Below are 25,675 nucleotides of genomic sequence, written 5' to 3' on the forward strand. Positions count from 1 at the left end.
CTTCTTCCTTCCTTCTTCCTTCCTTCCTTCCTTTCTTCCTTCCTTCTTTTCTTTCTTTCTTTCTTTCTTTCCTTCCTTCCTTCCTTCCTTCCTCTTTCCCTTTTTCTTTCTTTCTTTCTTTCCTTCCTTCCTTCCTTCCTCTCTTTCCCTTTCTTTCTTTCTTTCTTTCTTTCTTTCTTTCTTTCTCTTTCCTTCCTTCCTTCTTTCTTTCCTTCCTTTTTCTTTCCTTCTTTCCTCTTTCTTTCCTTCCTTCCTCTTTCTTTCTTTCTTTCATCCTTCCTTCCTTCCTCCTTCTTTCTTCCTTTCTTTCTTTCTTTCTTCCTTCTTTCTTTTCTCTTTCCTTCCTTCCTTCCTTCCTTCCTCCCTCTTTCTTTCTTTCTTTCTTTCTTTCTTTCTTTCTCTTTCTTTCCTTCCTTCCTTCCTCCCTCCCTCTCTTTCTTTCCTTCCTTCCTTCCTTCCTTTCTTCCTTCCTTCCTTCCTCCCTTCTTTCAGTTTATTTATTTTTTAGAGAAAGAGTGTGTGCATGCTGGGAAGGGGCAGAGAGAGAGAGAGAGAGAGAGAGAATCCCAAGCAGACTCCACACTACCAGTGCAGAGCCCGATGCAGGGCTCAAACACACAAACCGTGAGATCATGACCTGAGCCGAAGTTGGATGCTGAACCGACTGAGCCACCCAGACTCTCCTCTTTAATTTTTTAATGTTTATTTATTTTTGAGAGGGCGGGGACAGAGAGAGAGGGAGACAGAAGTCGAAGCAGACTCCTCACTGATGGCAGAGAGCCCGATGCAGGGCTTAAACCCACGAACTGTGAGATCATGACCTGAGCCAAAGTCGGACACTTCACCAACTGAGCCACCCAGATGCCTCAGCGGTTTGCTTTTCTAGTTCACCCAAAGAGTATTTCTTTTTCTTTTTCTTTTCTTTTTTTAATTTTTTTTAACGTTTATTTATTTTTGAGACAGAGAGAGACAGAGCATGAACGGGGGAGGGACAGAGAGAGAGGGAGACACAGAATCGGAAGCAGGCTCCAGGCTCTGAGCCATCAGCCCAGAGCCCAACGCAGGGCTCGAACTCACAGACCGCGAGATCGTGACCTGAGCTGAAGTCGGACGCTTAACTGACTGAGCCACCCAGGCGCCCCTCTTTTTCTTTTTTTTTAATGTTTGTTTATTTTCGAGAGAGAGAGACAGAGCATGAACAGGAGAGGGGCAGAGAGAGGGAGACACAGAATCCAAAGCAGGCTCCAGGCTCTGAGCTGTCAGCACAGAGCCCGACGTGGGGCTCAAACCCACGAACCTTGGGATCATGACCTGAGCCGAAGACGGATGCTCAACCAGCTAAGCCACCCAAGTGCCCCTCAATAGTCTCATTTTAACTCAGTCACCTCTTTAAAGGCCCTGTCTCTAAACACAGTCACATTGTGGAGGGGAGGATGTCCACAGATGAGTTTTAGGGGGACACAACCCAGCCCATCACGCTGGCTCCAGCGGCCCCCCTTGGACATACACCTTTCCTGCTTCCCCCATTTGCCCTTGACTGCTGGATTTTGCTGGTGTCGAACAACTGACTAGTCATCTGGAGAAAAGCGAAGCAGGCTTCCTCCCTCCTTGTGTCACAGATGGCTGCATTTAAATATGTTTCAATGAAAACATAAAAAGTACTAAAAGAAAACTTGGGTGAATGCTTTTGTGATCTTACAAAGAGGAGGGCATTATCAAACCTTCTTTTAAAAAAAGCAGCTCAGAATCTATAAAGATTGACACATTTGGCGACTGGAAAAATTTAAAACCAGATCTGCAAAGCAAACAAACCTCATGAATGAAGTCAGAGAGCAGCTAGGAGAACCTCTCTGCAGCACAGACACTGGGAAGTGGGCGGATCTCACTAACACATGAAAAGTTCTTACATGTGGAGGACGAGAGAAGGACAGAAGATGGGGACAGACGGACACAAAAGAAATTCACACAGTTATTCGAAGGGCCGATAAAAATAGCACAGGATTGTCAATGTCCCTCCCGACTAAATGAAGGTATGTGAGATATCATTTTCCACCTAATGGCAAAGAGTTTTAAAAGTGACAATATCAAGAGGTGGCTCAGTGGGTTGAGAGTCTGTCTCTTGATTTCGATTCAGGTCATAATCCCAGGGTTGTGGGATCAAACCCTGCATCAGGCTCTGCACTGAGCACGGAGCCTGCTTAAGATTCTCTTTCCCCCTGCTCCCCCCGTCCCCACTTGTGCACACTCGCTCTCTCTCAAACGAAAATAGTTTAAAAATTAATTAGGAGCGCCTGGGTGGCTCAGTCGGTTGAGCGTCCGACTTTGGCTCAGGTCATGATCTCACGGTCCGTGAGTTCGAGCCCCGCGTTGGGCTCTGTGCCGACAGCTCAGAGCCTGGAGCCTGCTTCGGATTCTGTGTCTCCCTCTCTCTCTGCCCCTCCCCAGCTAGTACTCTGTCTGTCTCTCTCTCTCTCTCTCTCTCTCTCTCTCAAACATAAGTAAAACACTAAAAATTTAGTAAAATAAATAAAAAATTAAAAGTGACAGTATGCAGCAGTGAGGGCACAAGAAAACAGACATTCTCTCTGTTGGTGGACCCTTACCTTCCAGAACAACAGCTGCTAAAATTTAAAATGTTCACGCTTTTTTTTACCCAGAATTCTGTGTCTAGGCATTCAACCAGTGGAAAGACTCCAAAGTACACAGATTTCATGGTATGTGTGTTTATTACAGGATTGACCCCAGTCGTACAAATGATAAGCAGCCCAGGTATCCATCCCAAACAGCAAAATAATATCTACTAGATACTATTTATTATATATGTAACAGTATATATACAGCTACAAAAAATAAGGCAAGTCCATATATACTAACAAGATAGCGTGTGCAGGATTTATTTTAAGACAAAAAGCAAGTATGACAGGACTCCCTTGGTGATAGATGGAAAGAAAGGAGGGAGCGAGGAGTGAAGACAGGACAGACAGACAAAACTGATGCGTGGGGGGATAATGGATGGATGGTTATATGCATCAAGGACATCTGCAGGAATCATAAAGTAACAGTAACAGTGAATCTCCCCCCCCCCCCTTTGAGGGAAGAATTGTGAGAGGGTTTTGTTTGTAATGAATATCTGTAACGCTTAGATTTTTATGGGAAACAGATTGCTCAAAAAGGACAACAAAAAGGCAGAGACGTTTGCTTGTGGAAACAATCAGACCACATCCCTTGCAACCCTCTCCTCCCACGGAGGGGCCCACGGGCTTCTTCGTGTCTGTGCACCTGCTCCCTTCCCTAGCAATCCTGCTCGTCCTCAGGCCTGGCCTCCAGATCCTGCTCGGACGGATCAGGACACGGGAGAAGTCTCTTTCTCCGTGTCCGGTGTATTTTGGGGACAGTGCCTCCAGCCTATCTTTTCATCTCTTTGTGCGTGATGTCCGATATAGGGCTGTTTCTTCAAGTTCAGCTCCGGCGATAGAAATAGGATATAATTTTAGCCATTTGTCTTCTACCCCTGGCAACAGCTCTCAGGTACCGGTAAAATTCCGTTCTGGTTTTTGCTGTGACAGCACCAGAGACCCCTTTGTGACAGGGAGATAAGGTTTTACTTTCCCTTTTCAGACATCAGCTCTTTTCCTAGAGAATGTATTGTGTGCTAACAATACAAGGCAGAGTGAATATTAATAACCCTTTCTGTAGGTCTGTTTAGCTTTCAGATGCTGCCACATGCATCAGTTCACTCAATTTGATCTCTGCATCAGCCCCTGGGAGTTGGGGGGGGGCGGGGGGGGGGGGGGAGGTGGAGAAAGATGCTCTTGGAAATTTTTATAGATAAAAAGATGGAGACCTAGATGGCTTGCTTGCACTCGCGTGGGTAATGCGTAACGGAACGGCATTAACTCAGCCGAGGCTCTTTGGTTGTAAGCAACAGAGACTAATTGTGCTGAAATGTGGGCAAGAAATAGCCCACTCTGTCAAAAGGAACTGACCGAAGGAAGGACAGATATCCCAGTGGCTCTAGCCACTTTCTGCCCCTGAATCTTGGGCCAGAGATTCAAATTTTTGTGCTCCTGGGAGTGATCATCTACTTAGATCATGGGAGGATCGGGCTCTGTGACTGTACCCCAAAACGGTGGGGAGGAGGGGATTTCCCAGGTGGAGACGGGGACCTGTTACAGAAGAGGGGGGACAATGGGCAGAACAGTGTGCCAGGAGCCCAGCTCTCTGGCCCCCTCCCTCCCTCTCCGCTGGCTACATGTTCTATTATGACTATACTTGTTCCGTTTTTCTTTCTTGCTGACAGACCTCCTGGGCTTATTCATTTACTTCAAAATGGCAGACTCAGCCTCCAAGCGCTTGCCCCCAAACAACCCAGGATCTGAGTGCTTCATTTCCAACTTTCCGGGAGAGACACCCTGGCTCCCGTGGTCTAATTAGCTGATGGCTTGTGTGGCCAAAGGAAGCGTGGGGCTGGGGAGGAGGTTCACGTGTTGGATGGGGATGCTTCTTCCAGGACCCAAGGACAGAAACTGCAGGGCGGCCTCATGGAAACTCTGAAGGGAGTAGACAATGCGAGAGTATGGCGGGGAGTGGCTGACGGGCATCCTGACCGCCGTATCGCAGGGGAATCGAGTCCTGGAGAGTTGGGGCCCCTTCTTCACCCTGTGTTTCCTGTTACGGGCCAGGTCAAGGTCCTCCTGGAAGAAATACTGGAGCGAGTGACAGACGAGTTCAACATGCCGGAGCTGATGGCCAGAGTGGAGGAGCACAGCCCCTACATCGTCGTTGCCTTCCAGGAGTGTGAGCGGATGAACATCCTCACCAGAGAGATCCAGCGCTCGCTGAGGGAGCTGGACCTCGGCTTAAAGGTACGGTGGGTGAGGTCTTGGTGGGAAGGGGCACCGCCAGAGGACACGGCCGGACGCTCCTGGGGAGAGGGGGCTCCCGCGGACTGGGGCGCTGGAGAGCCGTCCTAGAGCGATCTGAGTGCCCGGGGAGGTGTGGCTTCCAGACGCCAGGGTCTGGCTGGGCTGCAGGGAGGTCAAGACGCAAGGCTCCGAAAGCATGCAGCTGCGAGGGTGGAATGAGCCGGGCTGGCTCGGAGCCCCCCAGGAGACCACACTCCGAGGAGCAAGGAGAGGGTCTCCCCAGCCCGGTGCCTTCTACTGACGTAGGATAAGTTGCTTCCATGGGGGTCAAAGTCGCGCTCAATAAAAGTACAGGTTCTAGGGGCGCCTGGGCGGCTCTGTCGGCTGAGCGTCCGACTCTTGACCTCAGCTCAGTGTGTGAGTTCGAGCCCCGCGTCAGGCCCTGTGCTGACAGTGCGCGGCCTGCTTGGGATTCTCTCTCTCTCTCAAAATAAATCAACGTTAAAAAAAAAAAAAAACAGGTTCTAGAACTAGACGGTCCTGGGGTCGCCTCCCAGCCCCTATGCTTCTTTGCCGTGTGGCCCTAGCGAAGTGACTTACATCTCACTGTGTCTCAGCTTCTTCGCCCGTAGAACAGGCAAAAGGTCCTGCTTCATAAGGCTTTGGGGAAGGACTAAGTAAGTTGATCCACATAGAATGTTTAGAACCATCCCTGGCATGTAGTAAGTCCCCCCAGAGTATCAGCTGATGACTATTATGGCCCCATCGGGGGAAAGGGGAGAATTTTCACCTTTGACAACGTCAAGGTTGGATTGAGAGATCCAAGCCTCTTCCTACCTCTTGAGCAACGAAAGAGTCTGCTGTTTCTGCCCCCAGTGACTCAAGCAAGTTTACGTACCAGCAGAGAACTGTTCAGGGGCCTGGCGTGGACCCCGATGGACCGTGCACCTCGATGACAGCTGAATGGGAGGGCAGGCTGCCATTCAGGAGCTGAGGAAGGGGACTGCGGTCCGTTTACACTGGCACCTTCAGACGGAAGGGAAGCTGGCAGCGAATGCCCGGCCGGGCCCGGAGGTCTGCAGTGTGACCCGCGGCCTGGGGCGCGGCTCTTGGAGTCACACAGCCACGCATCTTGTCACAAGTAGTCACATAGAAACTATGAGACAGCCTGCAAAATCTACGTTAGTGGGTTTTGGTTTTTTTTGTCTGTTCATTTCCTTCTCCCCACCCCTGCCTGCCGGTTTAGATGGAGGGAAACAAGGAGAAAGGACAGAAAGGCGTGTCGAAGACTGTATTTGGTCATGTTTCCAAATTACGTGCCAGCTTGTGATCAAATGAAACACAGAGTTTCATAGAACGGTCTCGAATGTGAGCAAGGCCTTTGCCTGTCACATTACACAGGTCCGTGACTGTGGTACACAGGTCTCTCTTGGTAATTACCTCCAGGAGCTTTGCTGTAGCCTTAGCTTATCAAATCCGTGCAATTTGTGCAGTGCACTTACCCATCCATCTTCCAATCCATTCAGTCGTGTTTCTTCCGAGAGCCATGACTGGGGTTGGGTGAATCCCCGAGTGTGCCTGCGGGCAGAGGAAGGGGTGGGTGAGGACGTTTCTGCTTGCCTTCCCCAGTCTGGTTCAAGCACAGCTGACCGATGAGCGCCCTGGACAGGTCTCAGCACTCCATGCCGGTGGGTGCAGGGAGACCGAAAGGGGGGCCTTCCTCTCCAGAAGGAGCACACAGGCAGATCCCAACACAAGATGCACAGAGAGCCGTGGGAGGAGGGAAGGCCCCAGAGGAGAAGTGGCTGGAGGGGGCAGGGGAGACACCGGTGGGGACAAGGAGAAGAATCTTCCACCGGTTCCAAAAGAGGAACCCTAACCCTGCTCTAGGAGCTACCTGCTTTGGCCGGAGCAGAGGGTCCACTCAGGCGAGTAAGTGGGGTATGGTGAGTTTCAGAAGGCAGTGACAGAACACTGACCCACAAGCAGTCAGGACAGCTGTGCATTTGTGGCCTTTTCCTCCTGGTCCCTCTGTGAGCTGGAGAACACTTTATTTTTTTAAGTTTATTTATTTTGAGAGAGAGAACGGGAGAAGGGCAGAGAGAAAGAGGGAGAGAGAGAATCCCAAGCAGGCTCCACGCTGTCAGTGCAGAGCCCTGTGCGGGGCTCGAACCCACGAACCATGAGATCACGACCTGAGCCGAAGTCAAGAGTCAGACACTCAACCGACTGAGCCACCCAGGCGCCCGAGAGCAGACCCTCTAAAACGCTGTCCTCTAAACCCAGTCTCATTAGGACAGGCCCCCAGACTGGCCTGGTCGCCTATATCTTCAAGCAGCAGCCAGGTGATCCTTGGGATGAGCCGTCTGTGAAGCACAGTGTTAAGACAAGTAGGTAGAAGAAGGTGGTGAGATCAGGGGGCGAGGGGACGGCGACAGAGTTCAGAAAGGGGAGCGACCTGATGGTCCAGGGGAGGAGCTGGCCGGGGAGGGCCCCACCACACAGGGCGCATCTGCTCAACTCCTGGCTTCCCACCAGGACGCTGCTGGGACAGCAAGACGGGCTCTGTAGACCGGCTCACCTGGCAGGAGATTCTGAGGTTCCCCTTCTTGCCGTCCCCTTCTCTGGGACACAGTCACGTTAAAGTCCTGGGAGTGGTTCAGGAGGACAGAGGGCCACTCACGCTACCCAGCACACCCGAGAGGCTCAGACTGGGCCCCAAAGTTAGGAGGGGTATGACGTTTTAAATCATTAAGTCAATATTCATAGCATTTATGGTAGAGAAACTTGTAACCATTCACAACTAGCGGGATGGGAAGCCAGAAGGCTACCCAAAAAGTATCAGCTGAACTGAGAGGCACAGTATGCTAAGCCCGAGGAGCGGAGGGGCTCAAAGCACAGAAGAGGTGGAGGAAGGTAGGGGAGCCGCCTAAGGGACGTCAGTTTGCCACAGCCACGTTCCCAGAGAGAGGAACTGTCTTGGGGATTCACCACAGTAAGACATCTGGCTCCTTGGGGCGCCTGGGAGACTCACAGTCCATGGGCTCGAGCCCAGCATCAGGCTCCACACTGCTTGGGATTCTCTCTCTCTCTTTCCCTCTGTCCCTGCTCCTCGCTCTCAAAACAAATGAACTTGGAGGGAGAAAAAAGACCTCTGCCTTGTAGCCATAACACAACGAAGAATTAGGTCCTGCAAGTACTCCAAGCTGATTGGTCAAAGGTACGGACTCCCACTAACCAAACGCACAAAAGTCTGATGTACAAAACTCCCAAAGGCCAGTTTCTTTCTTTACAGTAACAGCTAGGTATAGCTTTCAAAGAGCCATGTACGGATGGCAGTGGGCCCAGGAAATCCTCTGCCTGGGTAGAAAAATTACATGAGAAGCTAAATTCCTAGATCTGTACTGTCTACAGTAGCAACCAATGACAGGGTAGCACTTAAAATGTGACTGGTCCAAATTGAGATGTTCTGTTAAGCAGAAATGAAACACCGTATTTAGGAAAGAGGCTGGGAAGCTTGCCTCACCCACAGGTACAACTAGGTGACACTCACATCTGTGTAAATAACCCAGAAAATGGCCCGAAGACTGGCAGAACAACCTCTACAGCTAAAAGTAAAGAGGCCGCATCAAAGAGGGTGGGAAGGGGGAGAAACAGACTGTCACACTGGGGAGCACTCACAGCGGGGACAAACCCTGGCAACATCTGGCTTTGAAAACCGGAGGGGCCAAATTACATGAGTTCTTACAACCGGCGGAACTCAAAAACCTAGAATTTTAAAAATCAGCAGGCTCAGCTCTGGGAGAACCAGAGGCCAAAAGGAAACCGAGTCCCTTAAAGAAACAGGACAAAAGACAGCCTGCGCAGATACAACATCAAAGCAGGATTTTGAAAAATGCCTGGGAGGGAGAGTTATTTACTAATCTCCGAGCATGTCTGGAGGGACGGAGATCCTAGGGAGACTCCCCCAGGAACAAAGGAGCTGCCTCCCCCGCCTTCCGGCATAAACCCAAGGCCACCTGTAGGAACCAGTGTAGGGACATTTACTACCGAAGGAACTTGCTTCTGCGGTATGCCACTGCCTCAGTCCTGCGCTGAGTCCCCTTCCCCAGGAGACCAGCGCAAACCTTCCTAAGACCGCATCTCCCCCAGCTCGTGCACTTTGAGGATCTTCCCCCTCCAACCCGGCTGGCCTTAGTCCCGGGGGCGGGGGCAAGCTCCCTGTCTCAGAGGACCGACGCACAGGAGTAGGAACAGAGGAAGCACAAAGGCAGTAAAATTAGCGATACCTATAAAAATCGTTCAAGGGATTCACAAGATCAAAGGATGTAAAGCATGACCCCACATGCCTAAAACATGGGGGAGAAAGGGGTAAATATTTAGTGCTTTAGAAGGGGTTCAAGCGGAAGCAGCCATCAACTTCCCATAGACGGTTATATGCAAAAGATGTTACACACAAACCTAATGGTAACCGCAAGTCAGAACCCAGCAGATGTGCAAAAAATAAAGGGGAAGGAATCCAAATCAGTCTCTAAAGAAAGCCCATTTATAGTGAGAGAACAAGAAAGGAATAGAGAAGAACTACAAATACAGCCATAAAGCAAGTAGCAAAATGGCAATAAATATGTACATACCTGTCAATAATTCTTTGCATCTAAATGGACTAAAGCTTCCAATCAAAAGGCATAGGGTGATGGAATGGATAAGAAAACAAGACCCATCTGTATGCTTCCTCCAGGAGACTCATTTCAGATCTGAAGATGTGTGCAGATTCAAAGTGACGGGATGGAGAAGCATTTATCCTGCAAATGGACGTGAAAAGAAAGTCAGGGTAGCAATACTTACATTGGACAAAATAGACTTGGGAACAGGCTGTAACAAGAGGCAAAGAAGGACGTTAGATATTCAGGGGACGATTCAACAAGAAGATGTAACAATCGTAAATCTTTCTGTGCACCCAACATGAGGGCACCCCAATACATAAAACAATAACACATTAAAAAAAGTAACCGATAGTCATACAATAGTAGGGGCCTGTAACAACCCACTTACATCAATGGAAAGATCATCCAAACAGAAAGTCAACAAGGAAATACTGGCTTTGAAGGGGACACACACACACAAACACAAAGGGAAGGGGGGGTACCTGGGTGGCTCAGTCGGTTAAGCGTCTGACTTCGGCTCAGGTCATGATCTCAACGTTTGTGGGTTCGAGCCCCACATCAGGCTCTGTGCTGACAGCTTGGAGCCTGGAGCCTGCTTCCGATTCTGTGGCTGCTCTCTCCCTGCTCCTCTCCCACTCACACTCTCTCTTCAAATATAAATAAATTTTATTATATCAAATATTAAAAAAAATTGGGGGGAGGGGAGAAGGAAGACACGTTGGACCAGATGGATTTAACAGATATATTCAGAACGTTCCATCCTAAAGTAGCAGAATTCACATTTTTTTCAAGCGCACATGGATGACACGGCAGACCACATAATAAGTCTCAACAAATGCAAAAGGATCAAAGTCATACCATGCATCTTTTCTAACCACGATGCTATGAAACTAGAAATTAGCTAGAAGAAAAAATGTGGAAAGAGCACAAATACATGGAGGTTAAAGGACATGCTACTAAACAATGAATGGGCCAACCAATCAATGAGGAAAGAAAAAAATACATGGAGACAAATGCAAATGAAAACACAGTAGTCCAAAATCTTTGGGACGAAGCGAAAGTGGTTCTAAGAGGGAAGTTTTTGTTTTTTTTTTAACTTTTTTTTTTTCCCAACGTTTATTTATTTTTGGGACAGAGAGAGACAGAGCATGAACGGGGGAGGGGCAGAGAGAGAGGGAGACACAGAATCTGAAACAGGCTCCAGGCTCTGAGCCATCAGCCCAGAGCCCGACGCGGGGCTCGAACTCACGGACCGCGAGATCGTGACCTGGCTGAAGTCGGACGCTTAACTGACTGCGCCACCCAGGCGCCCCCTAAGAGGGAAGTTTAAAGCAATACAGGCCTATCTGAAGAAGCAAGAACAATCTCAACCTAACCTTACACCCAAAGGAGCTAGAAAAAGAAGAACAAACTATAGAAGCAAGGAAATAATAAAGATTAGAGCAGAAATAAACAAAATAGAAACTTTAAAAAAATAACAATAGAACAGTTCAGTGAAACCAGGAGCTGGTTCTTTGAAAAGATCAACAAAATTGATAACATTTTAGCCAGACTCATTTAAAAAAGAGAGAGAAAGAGCTAGAGGACGAAAACAAGATCATAAAGAGGAGAGGGCCTCCTGGGTGGCTCAGTCAGTTAAGCATCTGACTCTTGATCTCAGCTCAGGTCTTGACCTCAGGGTTGTGAGTTCAAGCCCTATATTGGGCTCCATGGTGGGTGTGTAGCCTACTTCAAAAATGCAAAAGGAGAAATAAAAACTGACAGCTCAGAAATAAAAAGGATTATTAGAGAGTATTATGAAAAACTATATGCCAACAAATTGGACAACCTAGAAGTAATGGATAAATTCCTAAGAGCATATAACCTCCCAAAACTGAATCAGGAAGAAATAGAAAATTTAAACAGATCAATTATCAGCAATGAAATTGAATCAGCAAAAACCTCCCAGAAAAACAAAAGCCCAGGACCAGATGGCTTCACAGGTGAATCTACCAAACATTAAAAGAAGAGTTAATATCTATTCTTCTCAAACTATTTCAAAAAATAGAAGAGGGAGGAAGATTTCCAAATTCACTCTATGAGGCCAGCATTCCCCTGATACCAAAACCAGATAAAGACATTACATAAAAAGAGAACTATCAGCCAATATCTCTGATGAACAGAGATGTGCAAAACTTAACAAAATATTAGAAAACTCAATCCAACAATACATTAAATACATCATTCACTGCAATCAAGTGGAATTTAATCCTGAAATGCAGGAGTGGTTCAATATTCACAAATCAATGAACATGACACTTCACATAAATAAGAGAAAGGATAAAAACCACACAATCCTTTCAATAGATGCAGAAAAAGCACCTGATAAAGTACAACCTCCATTCATGACTGAAAAAACAAAAAAACAAAAAACCTCCACAAAGTAGGGTTACAGGAAACCTACTTCAACATAATAAAGGCCATATATGAAAACATCACAGCTAACATCATCCTCAATGCTGAGAATCTGACAGCTTTCCCCCTAGAGTCAGGAACAAGAGAAAAATGGTCACTGTTCCCACTTTTATTGAATATAGTACTGAAAGTCCTAGCCACAGCAATCAGACAAGAAAAAAATTTTAAGGCATCCAGACTGGTAAAGAAGAAGTAAAATTTTCTTTTTTTTTTTTTAATTTTTTTTTTAAACGTTTATTTATTTTTGAGACAGAGAGAGACAAAGCATGAACGGGGGAGGGTCAGAGAGAGGGAGACACAGAATCTGAAACAGGCTCCAGGCTCTGAGCTGTCAGCACAGAGCCCGACGCGGGGCTTGAACTCACAAACCATGAGATCGGTTTGTGACCTGATCTGAAGTCGGCCGCTTAACTGACTGAGCCACCCAGGCACCCCAGTAAAATTTTCAATATTTGCAGATAATATGATACTATAGATAGAAAACACTAAAGGGGCACCTGGATGGCTCAGTTGGTAGAGCGTGCAACTCTTGACCTCAAGATCATGAGTTCAAGCCCCATGTTGGGTGTGGAGCTTACTTAAAGATTAAAAAAAAAAAAAAAAAAAAAAACAGGGGTGCTTGGGTAGCTCAGACAGTTCAGCGTCTGATTCTTGGTTTCGGGTCAGGTCATGATCTCACGGTTGGTGAGTTCAAGCCCTGCATCAGGCTCTGTGCCAAGCCTGCTTAGGATTTTGTCTCCCTCTCTCTGCCCCTCCCTTGCTTGCTGTCTACCTCTCTCGCTCAAAAATAAATAAATAAGCATTTGAAAAACAAAAATCCAAAAAAAAAAAAAAAAGAAAACCTTAAAGACTTCACCAAAAAATTACTAGAACTGATAAATGATTTCAGTAAAGTTGCAGGATGCAAAACCAATGTACAGAAATCTGTTGCATTTCTATACACTAATAATGAAGCAACAGAAAGAGAAATTGAGAAAACAATCCCATTTACAACTGCATCAAAAATAACAAGATACCTAGGAATAAACTTAGCCAAAGAGGTGAAAGACCGGTCATCTACAAACTATACAACATTTATGGAAGAAATTGAAGATGACACAAACAAATGAAAAGACATTTCACGCTCACTGATTGGAAGAACAAACATTGTTAATGTGTCCGTCCTATCCAAAGCAATCTACAGATTTAATGCAATCTCTATCAAAATACCAACAGCATTTTTCACAGAACTAGAACAAACAATCCTAAAGTTTGTATGGAACCACAAGAAAATGAGAAACAAAGCTGGGGGTATCACAATTCCAGACTTCAAGTTATATTACAAAACTGTAGAAATCAAAACAGTATGGTACTGGCACAAACACAGACACATATAGTAACAGAACAGACCAAAGCCCAGACATAAACCCATGATTATACAGTCAACTAATCTTCAACAAAAGAGGCAAGAATATGCAATGGGGAAAAAAATCTCTTCAACAAATGGTGATGGGAAAACTGGACAGTTACAAAAGAATGAAACTAGACACTTTCTAATGCCATACACGAAAATAAACTCAAAATGGATTAAGGACTTAAATGTGAGACCTGAAACCATAAAAATCCCAGAAGAGAACACAGGCAGGAACTTCTCTGACATCAGCCATAACAACAGCTTTCTGGATAAGTCTCAGAGGCGAGGGAAACATAAGTAAAAATAAACTATTGCGACTTCATGAAAAGAAAAAGCTTCTGCACAGTGAAGGAAACAATCAACAAAACTAAAAGACATCCCACTGAAAGGAAGAAGATATTTGTAAATGACATATCTGATAAAGGGTTAGTGTCCAAAATATATAAAGAACTTTTACAATCAACACTTAAATAATCCAAATTAAAAATGGGCAGGTGCCTGGGTGGCTCAGTCAGTTAAGATTAAATACCCGACTCAATTTCGGCTCAGGTCATGATCTTGCAGTTTATGGGGTAGAGCCCCATGTTGGGCTCTGTACTGTCAGCATGAAACCTACTTGGGATTCTCTCTCTCCCTCCTCCAATCACACGTGCACATTCTCTCTCTCTCTCGTTCTCTCTCTCAAAAATAAATAAAACCTCAAAAAAATTGGCCAGAAGACATAAACAGACATTTCTCCACAAAAGACACACAGATGGCCAAAAGACATATGAAAAGATGCTCAACATCACTTATCATCAGAGAATTGCAAATCAAACCACAATGAGATATCACCTCCTATCTACCAGAATGGCTAAAATTCAAAACACAAGAAACAACAAGTGTTGGCAAGGACGTGGAGAAAAAGGAACCCTCGCATACTGCTGGTGGGAATGCAAATTGGTGCGGCCACTGTGGAAAGCAGTGTGGGGGTTCCTCAAGAAGTTCAAACCAGAATTACCCTATGATCCAGTAATCTCACTACTCGGTATTTACCCAAAGAAGATGAGAGCGCTCATTTGAAAAGATATGTGCTCCCCTATGTTTATTGCAGCACTATTTACAATAGCCAATTGATGGACCAACCCAAGTGTCCATTGACAGATGAGTGGATAAAGAGGATGTAGTGTGTGTGTGTGTGTGTGTGTGTGTGTGTACATACACATATACACAATGGAATATTGCTCAGCCATAAAAAAGAATGAAATCTTGCCGTTTGCAACAACATGGATGATCTAGAGAGTATAATGCTAAGCGAAATAAATCAGGGAAAGACAAATACCATATGATTTCACTCATATGTGATACTTAAGGAACAAAGAAAAAAGAAACCAATGAAAGAAAAGACCCTTAACTATAGAGAACACACTGATGGTCACCAGAGGGAAGGGGGTGGGGGGATGGGGTCACTCTAAAGTGATGGGGATAAGAGAACATTTATCAAGATGAGCACTGAGTAATGTACAGAATTGTTGAGTCACTATGTTGGACACCAGAGACTAACATAACACTGTGCATTAACTACACTGGAATGAAAATAAAAGGAAAAATTTTCCATGAAAAAGTAAAAATAAATAAATACCATATTTCAATGATATAAGACAAAAAACATAAACTATCCTATTAATTTGTATATTAACTACATATTAAAATATTTGACATTTTACATATATTGAGTTAAATGAAATATATTATGAAAATTGAGTTCATCTGAGTCTTAACTTTTTTTTTTTGTGGCGATGAGAAAATTGAAAATTACACACACCGCCCACATTTGCGGCTTGCGTGGTACTGCGTTTGGGCGGTGCCCTCTCTGGTGGAGCCGTGACCAGCCTAGACGCTGGGTAGGGCTGGGAATTGTTTCTGATTATTCAAATGTTTTTTTAAATATAGATTTTTTTTAAGTTAATTTATTTATTGTGTGAGAGAGCAAGCAGGGGAGGGGCAGAGAGAGAGAGAGAGAGAGAGAAGCCCAAGCAGGCTCCGCACTGTCAGTGCACAGAGCCCGATGCGGGGCTCGATCTCAAACTGTGAGATCACGACCTGAGCCGAAATCAAGAGTCAGACGCTCAACCGACTGAGCCACTCAGGCGTCCCCGATTATTCAAATGTGTGAGGACGTCAGACTTTTTTCCCTAGGCTTTCGGTGACTAGTGGACAAGACCTGTTTCTAAATATGTGAACGATGCTCACACTGAAATCCACCTTGCTGACTTGGACAGCTACTCGGTTCTTTGTGCCACTGTGTGCTGACTGCATGTGCAGGTCTGACGGGGGGCCTTGCTTTGGCCCTTCAACGACTTCCGGTCACCACTCACCGGGCAGCCGATGTGGCCCGCGTGCCTCTGGTCTTCCATCAGAAGACCCAGCTGGACGGGCTGCTGTCTCCCTCAGTCGGGAAGCCAGATGGGAAGGGACGCAGGCCCATATCGCTCCTGCTTCCCGCCCCCCGCCTATCTCCTCACCTCCTGTGTTTCATACAAATGAAAGCTGGTTGCCGAGACCACTTTCCTAGGGAAGGAAAAGCAGACAGGAGCGGGCCACCAGGACAGGGTGCATCCTGTAGCCCCTCGAGAAGGAGTCCATGTTTTCCCTGTGAGCTGTCTTCTTTTTTTTTTTTCAACATTTATTTTTATTTTTGGGACAGAGAGAGACAGAGCATGAACGGGGGAGGGGCAGAGAGAGAGGGAGACACAGAATCGGAAACAGGCTCCAGGCTCTGAGCCCTCAGCCCAGAGCCCGACGCGGGGCTCAAACTCACGGACCGGGAGATCGTGACCTGGCTGAAGTCGGACGCTTAACCGACTGCGCCACCCAGGCGCCCCTGTAAGCTGTCTTCTTGTTGACTCTTGACCTGTTAGCAAGTGAGTACAGATATCAATCAGGGTCACACAGGGTGCAGGCGGGAGGAACTTGAGGAAATTGGGCTTCAACAAATGTAAAAAAAGGTTTCCGTATGACAGTATAGCTTGAGTCCTTAAGAAGGGCCCACTTACCCAGAGCTTGGCCACAGAAATTTGCTGTCTGACTCACCCCAGCCTCCACCAATCTGTCAACACCTTAGGAAACTGATGTTTTCTTTTTCTTTTAAAAAAATTTTGTTTAATGTCTATTTATTTTTGAGAGAGAGAGAGAGAGAGAGAGAGAAAGCACAGGGGAAAGGCAGAGTGGAAGACACAGAATCCAAAGCAGGCTCCAGGCTCCGAGCTGTCAGCACACAGCCTGACGTGGGGCTCAAACTCACAAACCATAACATCATAACCTGAGCCGAAATCAGACACTTAACCGGCTGAGCCACCCAGGTGCCCTGGAAACTGATGTTTTCTCAACAGCTGTCCGGACATGCTGTCCTAGATTATATATTTCCTCTTCTCCTAAGAAAAGGACACAAGTTACATTGAGTGAATTTGGGGCGAGGTTCTCCCTTTACTTCTCAGCTCCTGCTATGAACGTGAGTCATATCTACTTCAGCTCAAGGTCGTGGGAATACTGACTTCAGAAACCTAACTGCAAGGTGGATGGTTTCCTCTTTTCCTAAATTGTTCTTCGCTCTCAAACTGGCACCACCTCAGAGACAGTACATTCTCTAATGCTCTGTCACTTGCACATTCAATTAGCAAATGCAAAACCATCGTCAGAATGAATTAACACCATATTACAAGCAGATGTGAGAAATTTTTAAGAAAGCCAAGTTACGCATTTTATGTTCCTCTATCAAAACGATTCCAGATTTCCAAATGGTGTTAAAAATTAAGTATTGCATTTTTTTTATTATAAGAGTTTATTTTTTTAGAGCAGTTTTAGGTTCACAGAAGAATTAAGAGGAAGGTACAGAGCTTTCCCACATACCCCCTGCCCCCGCACGCAGCCTGCCCCGCTAGCCGCATCTCCCACCAGAGTCGTCCATTTGTCACAACTGAGGAGCCCACACTGACTCATCACAATCACCCACAGCCTGTAGTGTAGTCTACACTGGGGCTCACTGTTGGTGCTGTACATCCCAGGCGTTTGGACAAACGCATAATGACATAACTGTGATACGAGACAGAAAGGGAAGAAGAAATGCAGTCCCTTCATTGTGCAAGCTTACGACGTGCACGCGGTTTCTGGGCTACAGTTCAGGAAAGAGCTCCGCAGTTGTGCTGCACCGAGACATGCAGAGCAGAGCTCGTGGAGGCCACGGTGGTGGAGTCTGCAGGCCAGAGTGCCTATGGCAGGGAGCTGCCCAGAAAAAGAGTCTCAGACATCTGCAGAGAGATCCACCGACACTCTGCTGGCTGATGCTCTCTCTGCACATGAGTGAGAAGACTCTACCCAAGCTGGGAAGGAACCATGACAAAGGAGCAGAAAGAATTCTTGGAGCTCATGCAGAGCTGGGAATAGTTTGTGTTCCCACCAGCTGGAGCAGAAAGAAAGACAAAAACAGGAGGCATCAGGGAGGATTCTCAGAAGGGTAGCAACTCAGCAGTGGGCTGAACTGGACCCAGACTAAGACTGAAAGCTGGTCTGCACTCCCCCCGCAACAAAGCTGAAACGCAAGCCTCCAACAGATCCACTGATTTCAAGTAAATTAACTGCAGGCCACAAAAAAATTATTTCCAGTACTATTTAAAGGAATACAGTGAAATCCAGCACTCAAAACTGTAAAATTCATAGTGTCTGACATAAACTAATTACAGGCATGTAAAGAAGCAGGAATATCTGATCCATATCCAGGAGAAAAGCAGATCAGTTGAAATGGAGCCAGAAATGGCAGGGATGATGGAATTCACAGGCAAGGAGGTTAAGAGCCAATTGTAAGTTTGCTCCGTATGCTGAAGAAGACAGAGGAAAGTAAGAGCGTGATGAAGTACAAATAGAAGATAAAAAATGAAATTGACAGAGATGTAAAATACAGTAGCTGAATGAAACATGCACTTTGGAAGATTTGCAACTGATGAAAACATAGCAAAAGAAACTATCCGAAGTGAAGGAAAAAGAAAAAATACGTTAAAAAAGTAAACAGCACAACAGTGACCTGTGGTCTCATGGTCTAACATACAATAATTGGGGTCTCAGAGGACAGAGGTAAAGGGGAGAATCAGACAAAAAAAAATACTTGAAGAAATGAGAGCCACAGTTTTGCAAATTTGGTGAAAACTGCAAACCCACAGGCACAAGAAACTCAACAAGCCCCATGAAGAATATACCCAATGAAAACTCTGTAAAGGTAACTCATAATGAAGTTGAGGAAACCCAAGGGTAAAGCAGACGGGCTGAGGGGCAGGAGGAGGGCTGAAGTATATGCAAAGGAGCAAAGAGAAAAATGACAGCAGACTTCTCATAGGGAGCTATGCAAGCCAGAGACAGTGGAGAGAGATCCTTAAAGGACTAGAGGAAAAGAAAATGATAAACCCAGAACTCTTTGACCAGCCAAAAACAAAGCAAAAATTCTTCACAAAAGAAAGCTAAATACAGGCACGCTTCATTTTGTTGCATTTCACTCTACTGAGCCTTGCAGGTAATGCGTTTTTTACAAATAGAGGTTTTGTGGCAGCCTCGCATTGAGCAAGTCTGTAGGTGTCATTTTAACAACAACATTTGCTCACTTCATTTCTCTGTGTCACATTTTGGTCATTCTCACAATATTTCAAACTTTTTCAGTATTATATTTGTTATGGTGATCAGTGATTTTTGATATTATGAATGTAATTGCTCTGGAGTGCATAGACCATGCCCATTTAAAACAGCAAACTTGGGACGCCTGCGTGGCTCAGTCAGTTAAGTGTCCGACTTTGGCTCAGGTCATGATCTTGTGGTTCGTGGGTTCAAGCCCCGCGTTGGGCTCTGTGCTGACAGCTCAGAGCCTGGAGCCTGTTTCGGATTCTGTGCTCCCTACTCCTCTCTCTGCTCCTCCCCGATCGCTCTCTGTCTCTCTCAAAAATAAACATTGAAAGAAATTATTTAAAAAAATAAAACAATAAAACAGAAAACTCAATTGATCATTGTTTATGTGTTCTGACTGCTCCATCGACTGGCCATTCCTCTGTCTCTCTCCCTCTCCATTGGCCCCCTATTCCCTGAGACACAACAATATTGAAATTAGGACAGTTAATAACCCCACAATGGCTTCTAAGTGTTCAAGTGAAGGGAAGAGTCACACGTCTCTCACTTGAAACCAAAAGCTGCGGGTGATTAAGCTTACCAAGGAAGGCATGTTGAAAGACAAGACAAGACATAAAGCTAGGCCTCTTGCACCAAACGGTTAGCTAAGTTGTGAATGCAAAGGAAAAGTTCTGGAAGGAAATGCAAAGGGCCACTCTGGGGAACACACAAATGATAATAAAGTACAACAGCCTTATTGCTGATGTGGAGAACGTTTTAGTGGTCTAGATAGATGCCCAAACTAGCCACGACATTGCCCTAAGCAAAACCCTCATCTAAAAAAAAAATTTTTTTTTTCAACGTTTATTTATTTTTGGGACAGAGAGAGACAGAGCATGAACGGGGTAGGGGCAGAGAGAGAGGGAGACACAGAATCAGAAACAGGCTCCAGGCTCTGAGCCATCAGCCCAGAGCCCGACGCGGGGCTCGAACTCACGGACCGCGAGATCGTGACCTGGCTGAAGTCGGACGCTTAACCGACTGTGCCACCCAGGCGCCCCAGCAAAACCCTCATCTAGAGCAAGACCCTAACTCCCTTCAATTCCACAAGGGCTGGGAGAGGTGAGGAAGCTGCAGAAAAGTCTGAAGCTAGCAGGGGTTGGTTCTGGAGGTTTAAGGAAAGAAGCCATCTCTGTAACGTTAAAATGCCAGATGAAGCCACAAGTACTGATATAGAATCTGCAGCAAGTTATCCAGAAGATCGAGCTGAGATAATTCATGAAGGTGGCCACACTAAGCAACAGGCTTTCAGTGCAGACAAACAATTTTCTACTGGAAGGGGACGCCATCTAGGACTTCCATAGCTAGAGAGAAGTCAAAGCCTGGCTTCAAAGCTTCAAAGGACAGGCTGACTCTCTTGTTAGGTGCTACTGCAGTTGGTGACTTAAGTTGAAGCCAGTGCTCATTCACCACTCCCAGAATCCTAGGGCCCTTCAGAATGATGCTAACTCTACTCCACCTGGGCTCTGCCCGTGTGGAACAACAGAGCCTGGATGACAGCACATCTGTTTACGACACGGTTTACAGAATATTTTAATAAATAAGAAAGCAGAGTGGGAACACTTCCCAACAAATTTTATGAGGCCATAAAGTACTATGAGAAAAACCAAAGATACCATGAGAAAAGAAAATGAGCCTGGGTGGCTCAGTCAGTTGAGCATCCGACTTTGGCTCAGGTCATGATCTCACGGTCCGTGTGTTCGAGCCGGCATTGGGCTCTGTGCCGACAGCTCGGAGCCTGGAGCCTGCTTGGGATACTGTGTCTCCCTCTCTCTCTGACCCTCCCCCCCTTGTGCTCTGTCTCAAAAATAAATAAACATTAAAAAATTTTTAAAAAGAAAAGAAAAGAAAAGAAAAGAAAAGGGGGAACAAATACTACTCATAAACCCAAATACAAAAATCCTTCGCAAGATGTTGGTAAATGAAATCATACAACATAAGAAAAGGATAACACATCGTGGACACATGGGGTTCATCCCAGGACTGCAAGGCTGGCTTTAACGCTGAAAACTCAATCAATGGAGTTCACCGTATAAATGCACTGCATAAGAAAACCACGTAATCATCTCCATAAAGGAAAAAAAAAGCATCTGACAAAATTTAACAGTGAATCTTGATTTAAAATATCAGAAGACTAAGAAAAGAGACTTTCCTCAACAGAGTAAAGGACATCTAAGGAAAACTTATCGCTCTTAATGTTGGAAGATGATTTTTTCCCTCTAAGTTTGGAAGGAAGCAAGGATGTGTGCCCTTATCACTTTTATTCTCGTTGGAATGAAGGTCTTAGATAGTATGATAAGGCAAGAAAAAGTTGCACAGATGGGTCTCACGAAAGAGAGGGTTTGATCATTTACTTTTTCCCTTTGCACTAAATTTACTTTTGAGACTTAATGCTATTTTATTAAATAACCAGCTGCTTTTTGGCAAACCTTACTAATACCTAAATTACCAACTACGTATAACAATGACTTTTCACAGAATTGAGGGCATGAGGAAGACACTCTGTCTCAGAACCTTGAATTTGGCTCCAATGTACGAGGAGTATTTCGTAGCCTCTTTTCAGAAGTGTCCTCTGAAGTAAAGAGTCCAGGAAAAAGAACAATGTTTTTTTGTTTCAACTTCTGTTCGTGTCAGAAGACCCTTGGGGCAATCTACCAGAAGGAACTTTTGTTCTCCTGATTTGGGTGTGTTTAGAAGCGATAAGCCTGGAGGGTAGACATGGGATGCTCATACCTCCTGTCAGACCCGGGGGGTGGCCTCGGAACCCTCGACCACAGTCTTCTTTGGTGAGCCACCCCCGTGAGGCTGAGCAGACACCTGGAAGGAAATCTGTTTTCTGTCGCTGGAATATGATCTGTTTACTTGAGGGAAAAGCATCCATGATTTGGGCTGTACTCATTCGGGCTGGCCTACCTGGCACTGGGCTGATCGGGATGTTTAGTTCTTGTATAAAATATGAAGGTATTTATATCTGAAAATAGCCCAGCCACTCGACTCTAGGGCAGAGAGAGTAACGGCTACAGTCTCCTCTGTTAAGTTCATGAAGAAGTTCAGGGGTCAGAGGGCTAGTTTCTAGCTGTCACTTAGGACCCGAAATATGTTCACCTTTAAGGGAGGCATATTTAACTTTTCTTTTTTAACAGTTCCAGGAGTTAAATGGTCATAGAGTTACATGGTCCAGTCTCCCATCCCACAGGCAAGGGGACTCGGGGCGCAGGGAGGCCCGTGTGACATTTTAACGGTCTGCACTTAGGGTGAGCCAAGCTGTCTCAGTCCACACAGACTTCTATAATTGAATTACCAGACTGGGTGGCTTATAAACAACAGAAATCGACTTCTCCCAGTTCTAGAGGCATGAGCAGACTTGGTGTCTAGGGAGGGGCCGACTTCCTGGTTCACAGCCAGCCATCTTTTTTCTGTGTCCTCACAAGACATAAGGGGTGAAGGGGCTCTTTGGGGTCTTATAATAAGGGCACTAATCCCATTCATGAGGGCCCCACCTCATGACCCAGGCACCTTCCAGAGGCCCCACCTCCTAATACCATCACACTGGGGGTTAGCATTTCAACACGGAAATTTGGGTGTCGGTGGGGAGGGCACAAACATTCAGCCCATAACGCGAGCCTTGTCGTGTACCCTAACCCCTGTGTAGAAACCACTACAATAGAGATGGGGTCTTCAAGAAATTTGGAGGGGCGCCTGGGTGGCTCAGTCAGCTAAGCATCTGACTCTCGATTTCGGCTCAGATCATGATCTCGTGGTTCGTGAGTTTGAGCCCCGCATCAGGCTCTGTGCTGACAGTGTGGAGCCTGCTTGGGATTCTGTCTCCTGTCTCCTGTCTCCTTCTCCCTCTCTCTCTCTCTCTCTCTCTCTCTCTGCTCCCCTGCTTGCTGACTCTCTCTCAAAATAAATAAATAAGTAAACATTTAAAAAAAAAAAAAAAAAAAGGAAAGAGATTGCTGGAGATCCGTGTCATAACCAAAGTTACAAAATCTAACCTAATGATGGTTTTCGACGTAACCTTTCATCTAGCAGTTGGAGGTGGGTTCCTTCAAGTTGACTGTGTATCTCCTACCTTGGTTCTGGGGGAGATCCTTGATTTGGGGGGGACACAGATCGTCCAGCCTCGGGCCTCTCGTGCTTCTGAGCTGCGGGGCCCGCTGCAAAGGCGGGGCCCACTGCAAAGGCGGGAGGAGAGCCAGCACCCAGGCTTTAGGGTAGAGAACCCACAGGTGGTCTGAGGTCTGCAGTGGACGTCGACTGCTGTCAGTACATAGGTGTGGACTCACACACCTTGCAAACCAAGTATTAGGGACAGTCATGGCCACCACTGTTGGACTCATCTGTCTGCCTGTCGGCCATGAGCCAGCGGTCCCTATGGCCGGTTGTCTCCAGGGACTTCCTGCCCCCTCACTCTGTCCCCTCCTGCCCCTCGTCTACAGGGGGAGCTGACCATGACCAGCGACATGGAGAACTTACAGAACGCCCTGTACCTAGACACGGTGCCAGAGCCCTGGGCCAGGCGAGCCTACCCCTCCACGGCAGGCCTGGGAGCCTGGTTTGTGGACCTCCTCGACCGAATCAAAGAGTTGGAGGCCTGGATAGGAGACTTCGCCATGCCTGCCACGGTGTGGCTGACAGGCTTCTTCAACCCCCAGTCCTTCCTGACCGCCATCATGCAGTCCACGGCCCGCAAGAACGAGTGGCCACTGGACCAGATGGCCCTGCAGTGTGACGTGACAAAGAAGAACAGGGAGGACTTCAGGAGCGCCCCTCGGGAGGGGGCCTACATCCATGGCCTCTTTGTGGAAGGCGCTCGCTGGGATGTACAGGTAAATCTTGGGGTGGGACACCCTCTGTGGGCTGATTAAATTACACATTGCCTCCATAGAGGGTGATTGTGCAAAGGGGATGCCCTGGACCTTCTGACCTGGGTGGCCTTTCGTTGAGGCTCTCAAGGCACTCTCATGCAGCCAGGGACGGTGCGGAGAGCACAGGCTTTGCGCCGATTAAAAGCAAGGGCTCTGGAACCAAACTGGCCGGATCTGAATCCCAGCACTACCATCCGTTAACTCTGGGACCTTGGGACGTGGTTCTACCTCTCCGAATGTCAGTTTCCTCAAGTGTGAAAGGGGAAAAGATGAGTTCATATGCGGGGACACCTGGAATTGTGCCCGGCACACAGAGAATGCTCCAGAAGTGTGAGTCACTAACTCTCGAGCTATCCCTGATGCTGGCTGCCCGCCCTGGGGATGTCATTTCACCTTCCAGGGCCACTTTCCTCATCCACGAGCTCTAGAAGGACAGGAATCCCTTCTGCCTTTTACACTGCCCCCATCTCCAAAGGGAGCCCCGTAGATACTATTTCAACGTGACATTCTGAAAGGGTTCCTCACTGGAGCCTAATAGAGATTTGAGTCACCCTAAGATTGGCTGGGATAAATGACACGGGCAAGGATGGATACCTCCAGAACAAGTTCACGTTTGTGATAACACATGATCTGGAAGAAGTGCTTAGTCACCTATCCCGCTCGGCAAGTGCCACTTAACTATTCCTAGCTGTTAGTACAGAGTTAATGGGGAAAAGCTGTCAGGTGATCTGAACTATAGGGACGCCTGGGTGGCTCAGTCGGTGGAGTGTCCGACTTCAGCTCAGGTCACGATCTCACAGCTCGTGAGTTTGAGCTCCATGTTGGGCTCTGTGCTGACAGCTCAGAGCCTGGAGCCTGCTTTGGATTCTGTGTCTCCCCCTCTCTCTCTGCCCCTCCCCCACTTGTGTGCTCCCTCCCCCCCCCTCAAAAATAAATAAACATGAGGGGAAAAAAGATCTAAGATATCATAGAAGGCCACGTAGGCCATGTAAATATACATACAGAGCTGTATTGGATTCAACAGTATCTACCAAAATTCGTGCCCACCTAGAACCTCAGAATGTGCCCCTATCTAGACAGAGGCTCTTTGCAGATATATGCAGTTGAGGTGAGGTTATACTAGAGCAGAGAAGGCCCTAAATCCAAGGACTGGTATCCTTATAAGAAGCCATGTTGGAAACACAGAAGAGAATGCCCTGTGAGGACAGAGGCAGAGATTGGAGTGATGTATCTATAAGCCAAGGAATTCCAAGGAAGCCCCCAGAAGCCAGGAAAGATACATGGGATAGTTTCTGCCTCAGGGCCTCCAGAAGGCACAGACCCTACCTACACCTTGATTTAAGACTCTGGCCTTCAGGGGTGCCTGGGTGGCTCAGTTGGTTAAGCAACCGGCTCTTGGTTTCGACTCAGGTCATGTTCCCCAGGTTTGTGAATTTGAACCCCACTTCAGGCTCTGCACTGGCAGCGTGGAGCCTGCCTGGAATTCTCTCTCCTCCTCTCTCTACCCTACCCCTGCTATGCATATGTGCTCTCTCTCTCAAAATAAAGTTAAAAAAAAAAAAGTAAAGAAAATAAGAAAAATTAGCAAAAAAAAAAAAAAAAAAGACTGGCCTTCAGAACTGTGAAAGAATCATTTCTGTTGTTTTAAGCCACCAAATTTGTAGTAACTTGTCATAGGAGCTCTATGGAACCAATCAAGGGCCAACAGAGAGGACAGCAAAGCGGGACAGTGTTCAAACAGCCTGA

At 46.6% G+C, this 25,675-nt stretch overlaps 1 protein-coding gene and 1 long non-coding RNA gene across 4 annotated transcripts in view; one reads left to right on the forward strand and one right to left on the reverse strand.

The window, feature by feature from the left end:
* The window catches only part of DNAH9 (dynein axonemal heavy chain 9), a 339,411-nt gene that overhangs the window by 308,273 nt on the left and 5,463 nt on the right, over positions 1-25,675 (forward strand). The window contains exons 67-68 of the mRNA XM_045487400.1: positions 4,683-4,865; positions 23,501-23,890. Coding sequence (XP_045343356.1) covers positions 4,683-4,865; positions 23,501-23,890 — 573 coding nt within the window. The remainder of the gene's footprint in view (positions 1-4,682; positions 4,866-23,500; positions 23,891-25,675) is intronic.
* Positions 6,071-10,062, reverse strand: LOC123603026. Of its 3 annotated transcripts, none has more exons than XR_006714684.1 (3): positions 10,012-10,062; positions 9,500-9,667; positions 6,071-6,443 (listed from the first exon to the last, which is right to left on the reverse strand). It is a non-coding gene; the product is annotated as an uncharacterized LOC123603026 (long non-coding RNA). The 3 variants fall into 3 exon arrangements; XR_006714685.1 differs by lacking the exon at positions 10,012-10,062 and adding an exon at positions 6,763-6,903 and having other exon boundaries at positions 9,500-9,929; XR_006714686.1 differs by lacking the exon at positions 10,012-10,062 and adding an exon at positions 6,763-6,913 and having other exon boundaries at positions 9,500-9,929.

Source organism: Leopardus geoffroyi, chromosome E1 (genome assembly GCF_018350155.1).
Source record: "Leopardus geoffroyi isolate Oge1 chromosome E1, O.geoffroyi_Oge1_pat1.0, whole genome shotgun sequence".
Classification (NCBI taxonomy): domain Eukaryota; kingdom Metazoa; phylum Chordata; class Mammalia; order Carnivora; family Felidae; genus Leopardus; species Leopardus geoffroyi.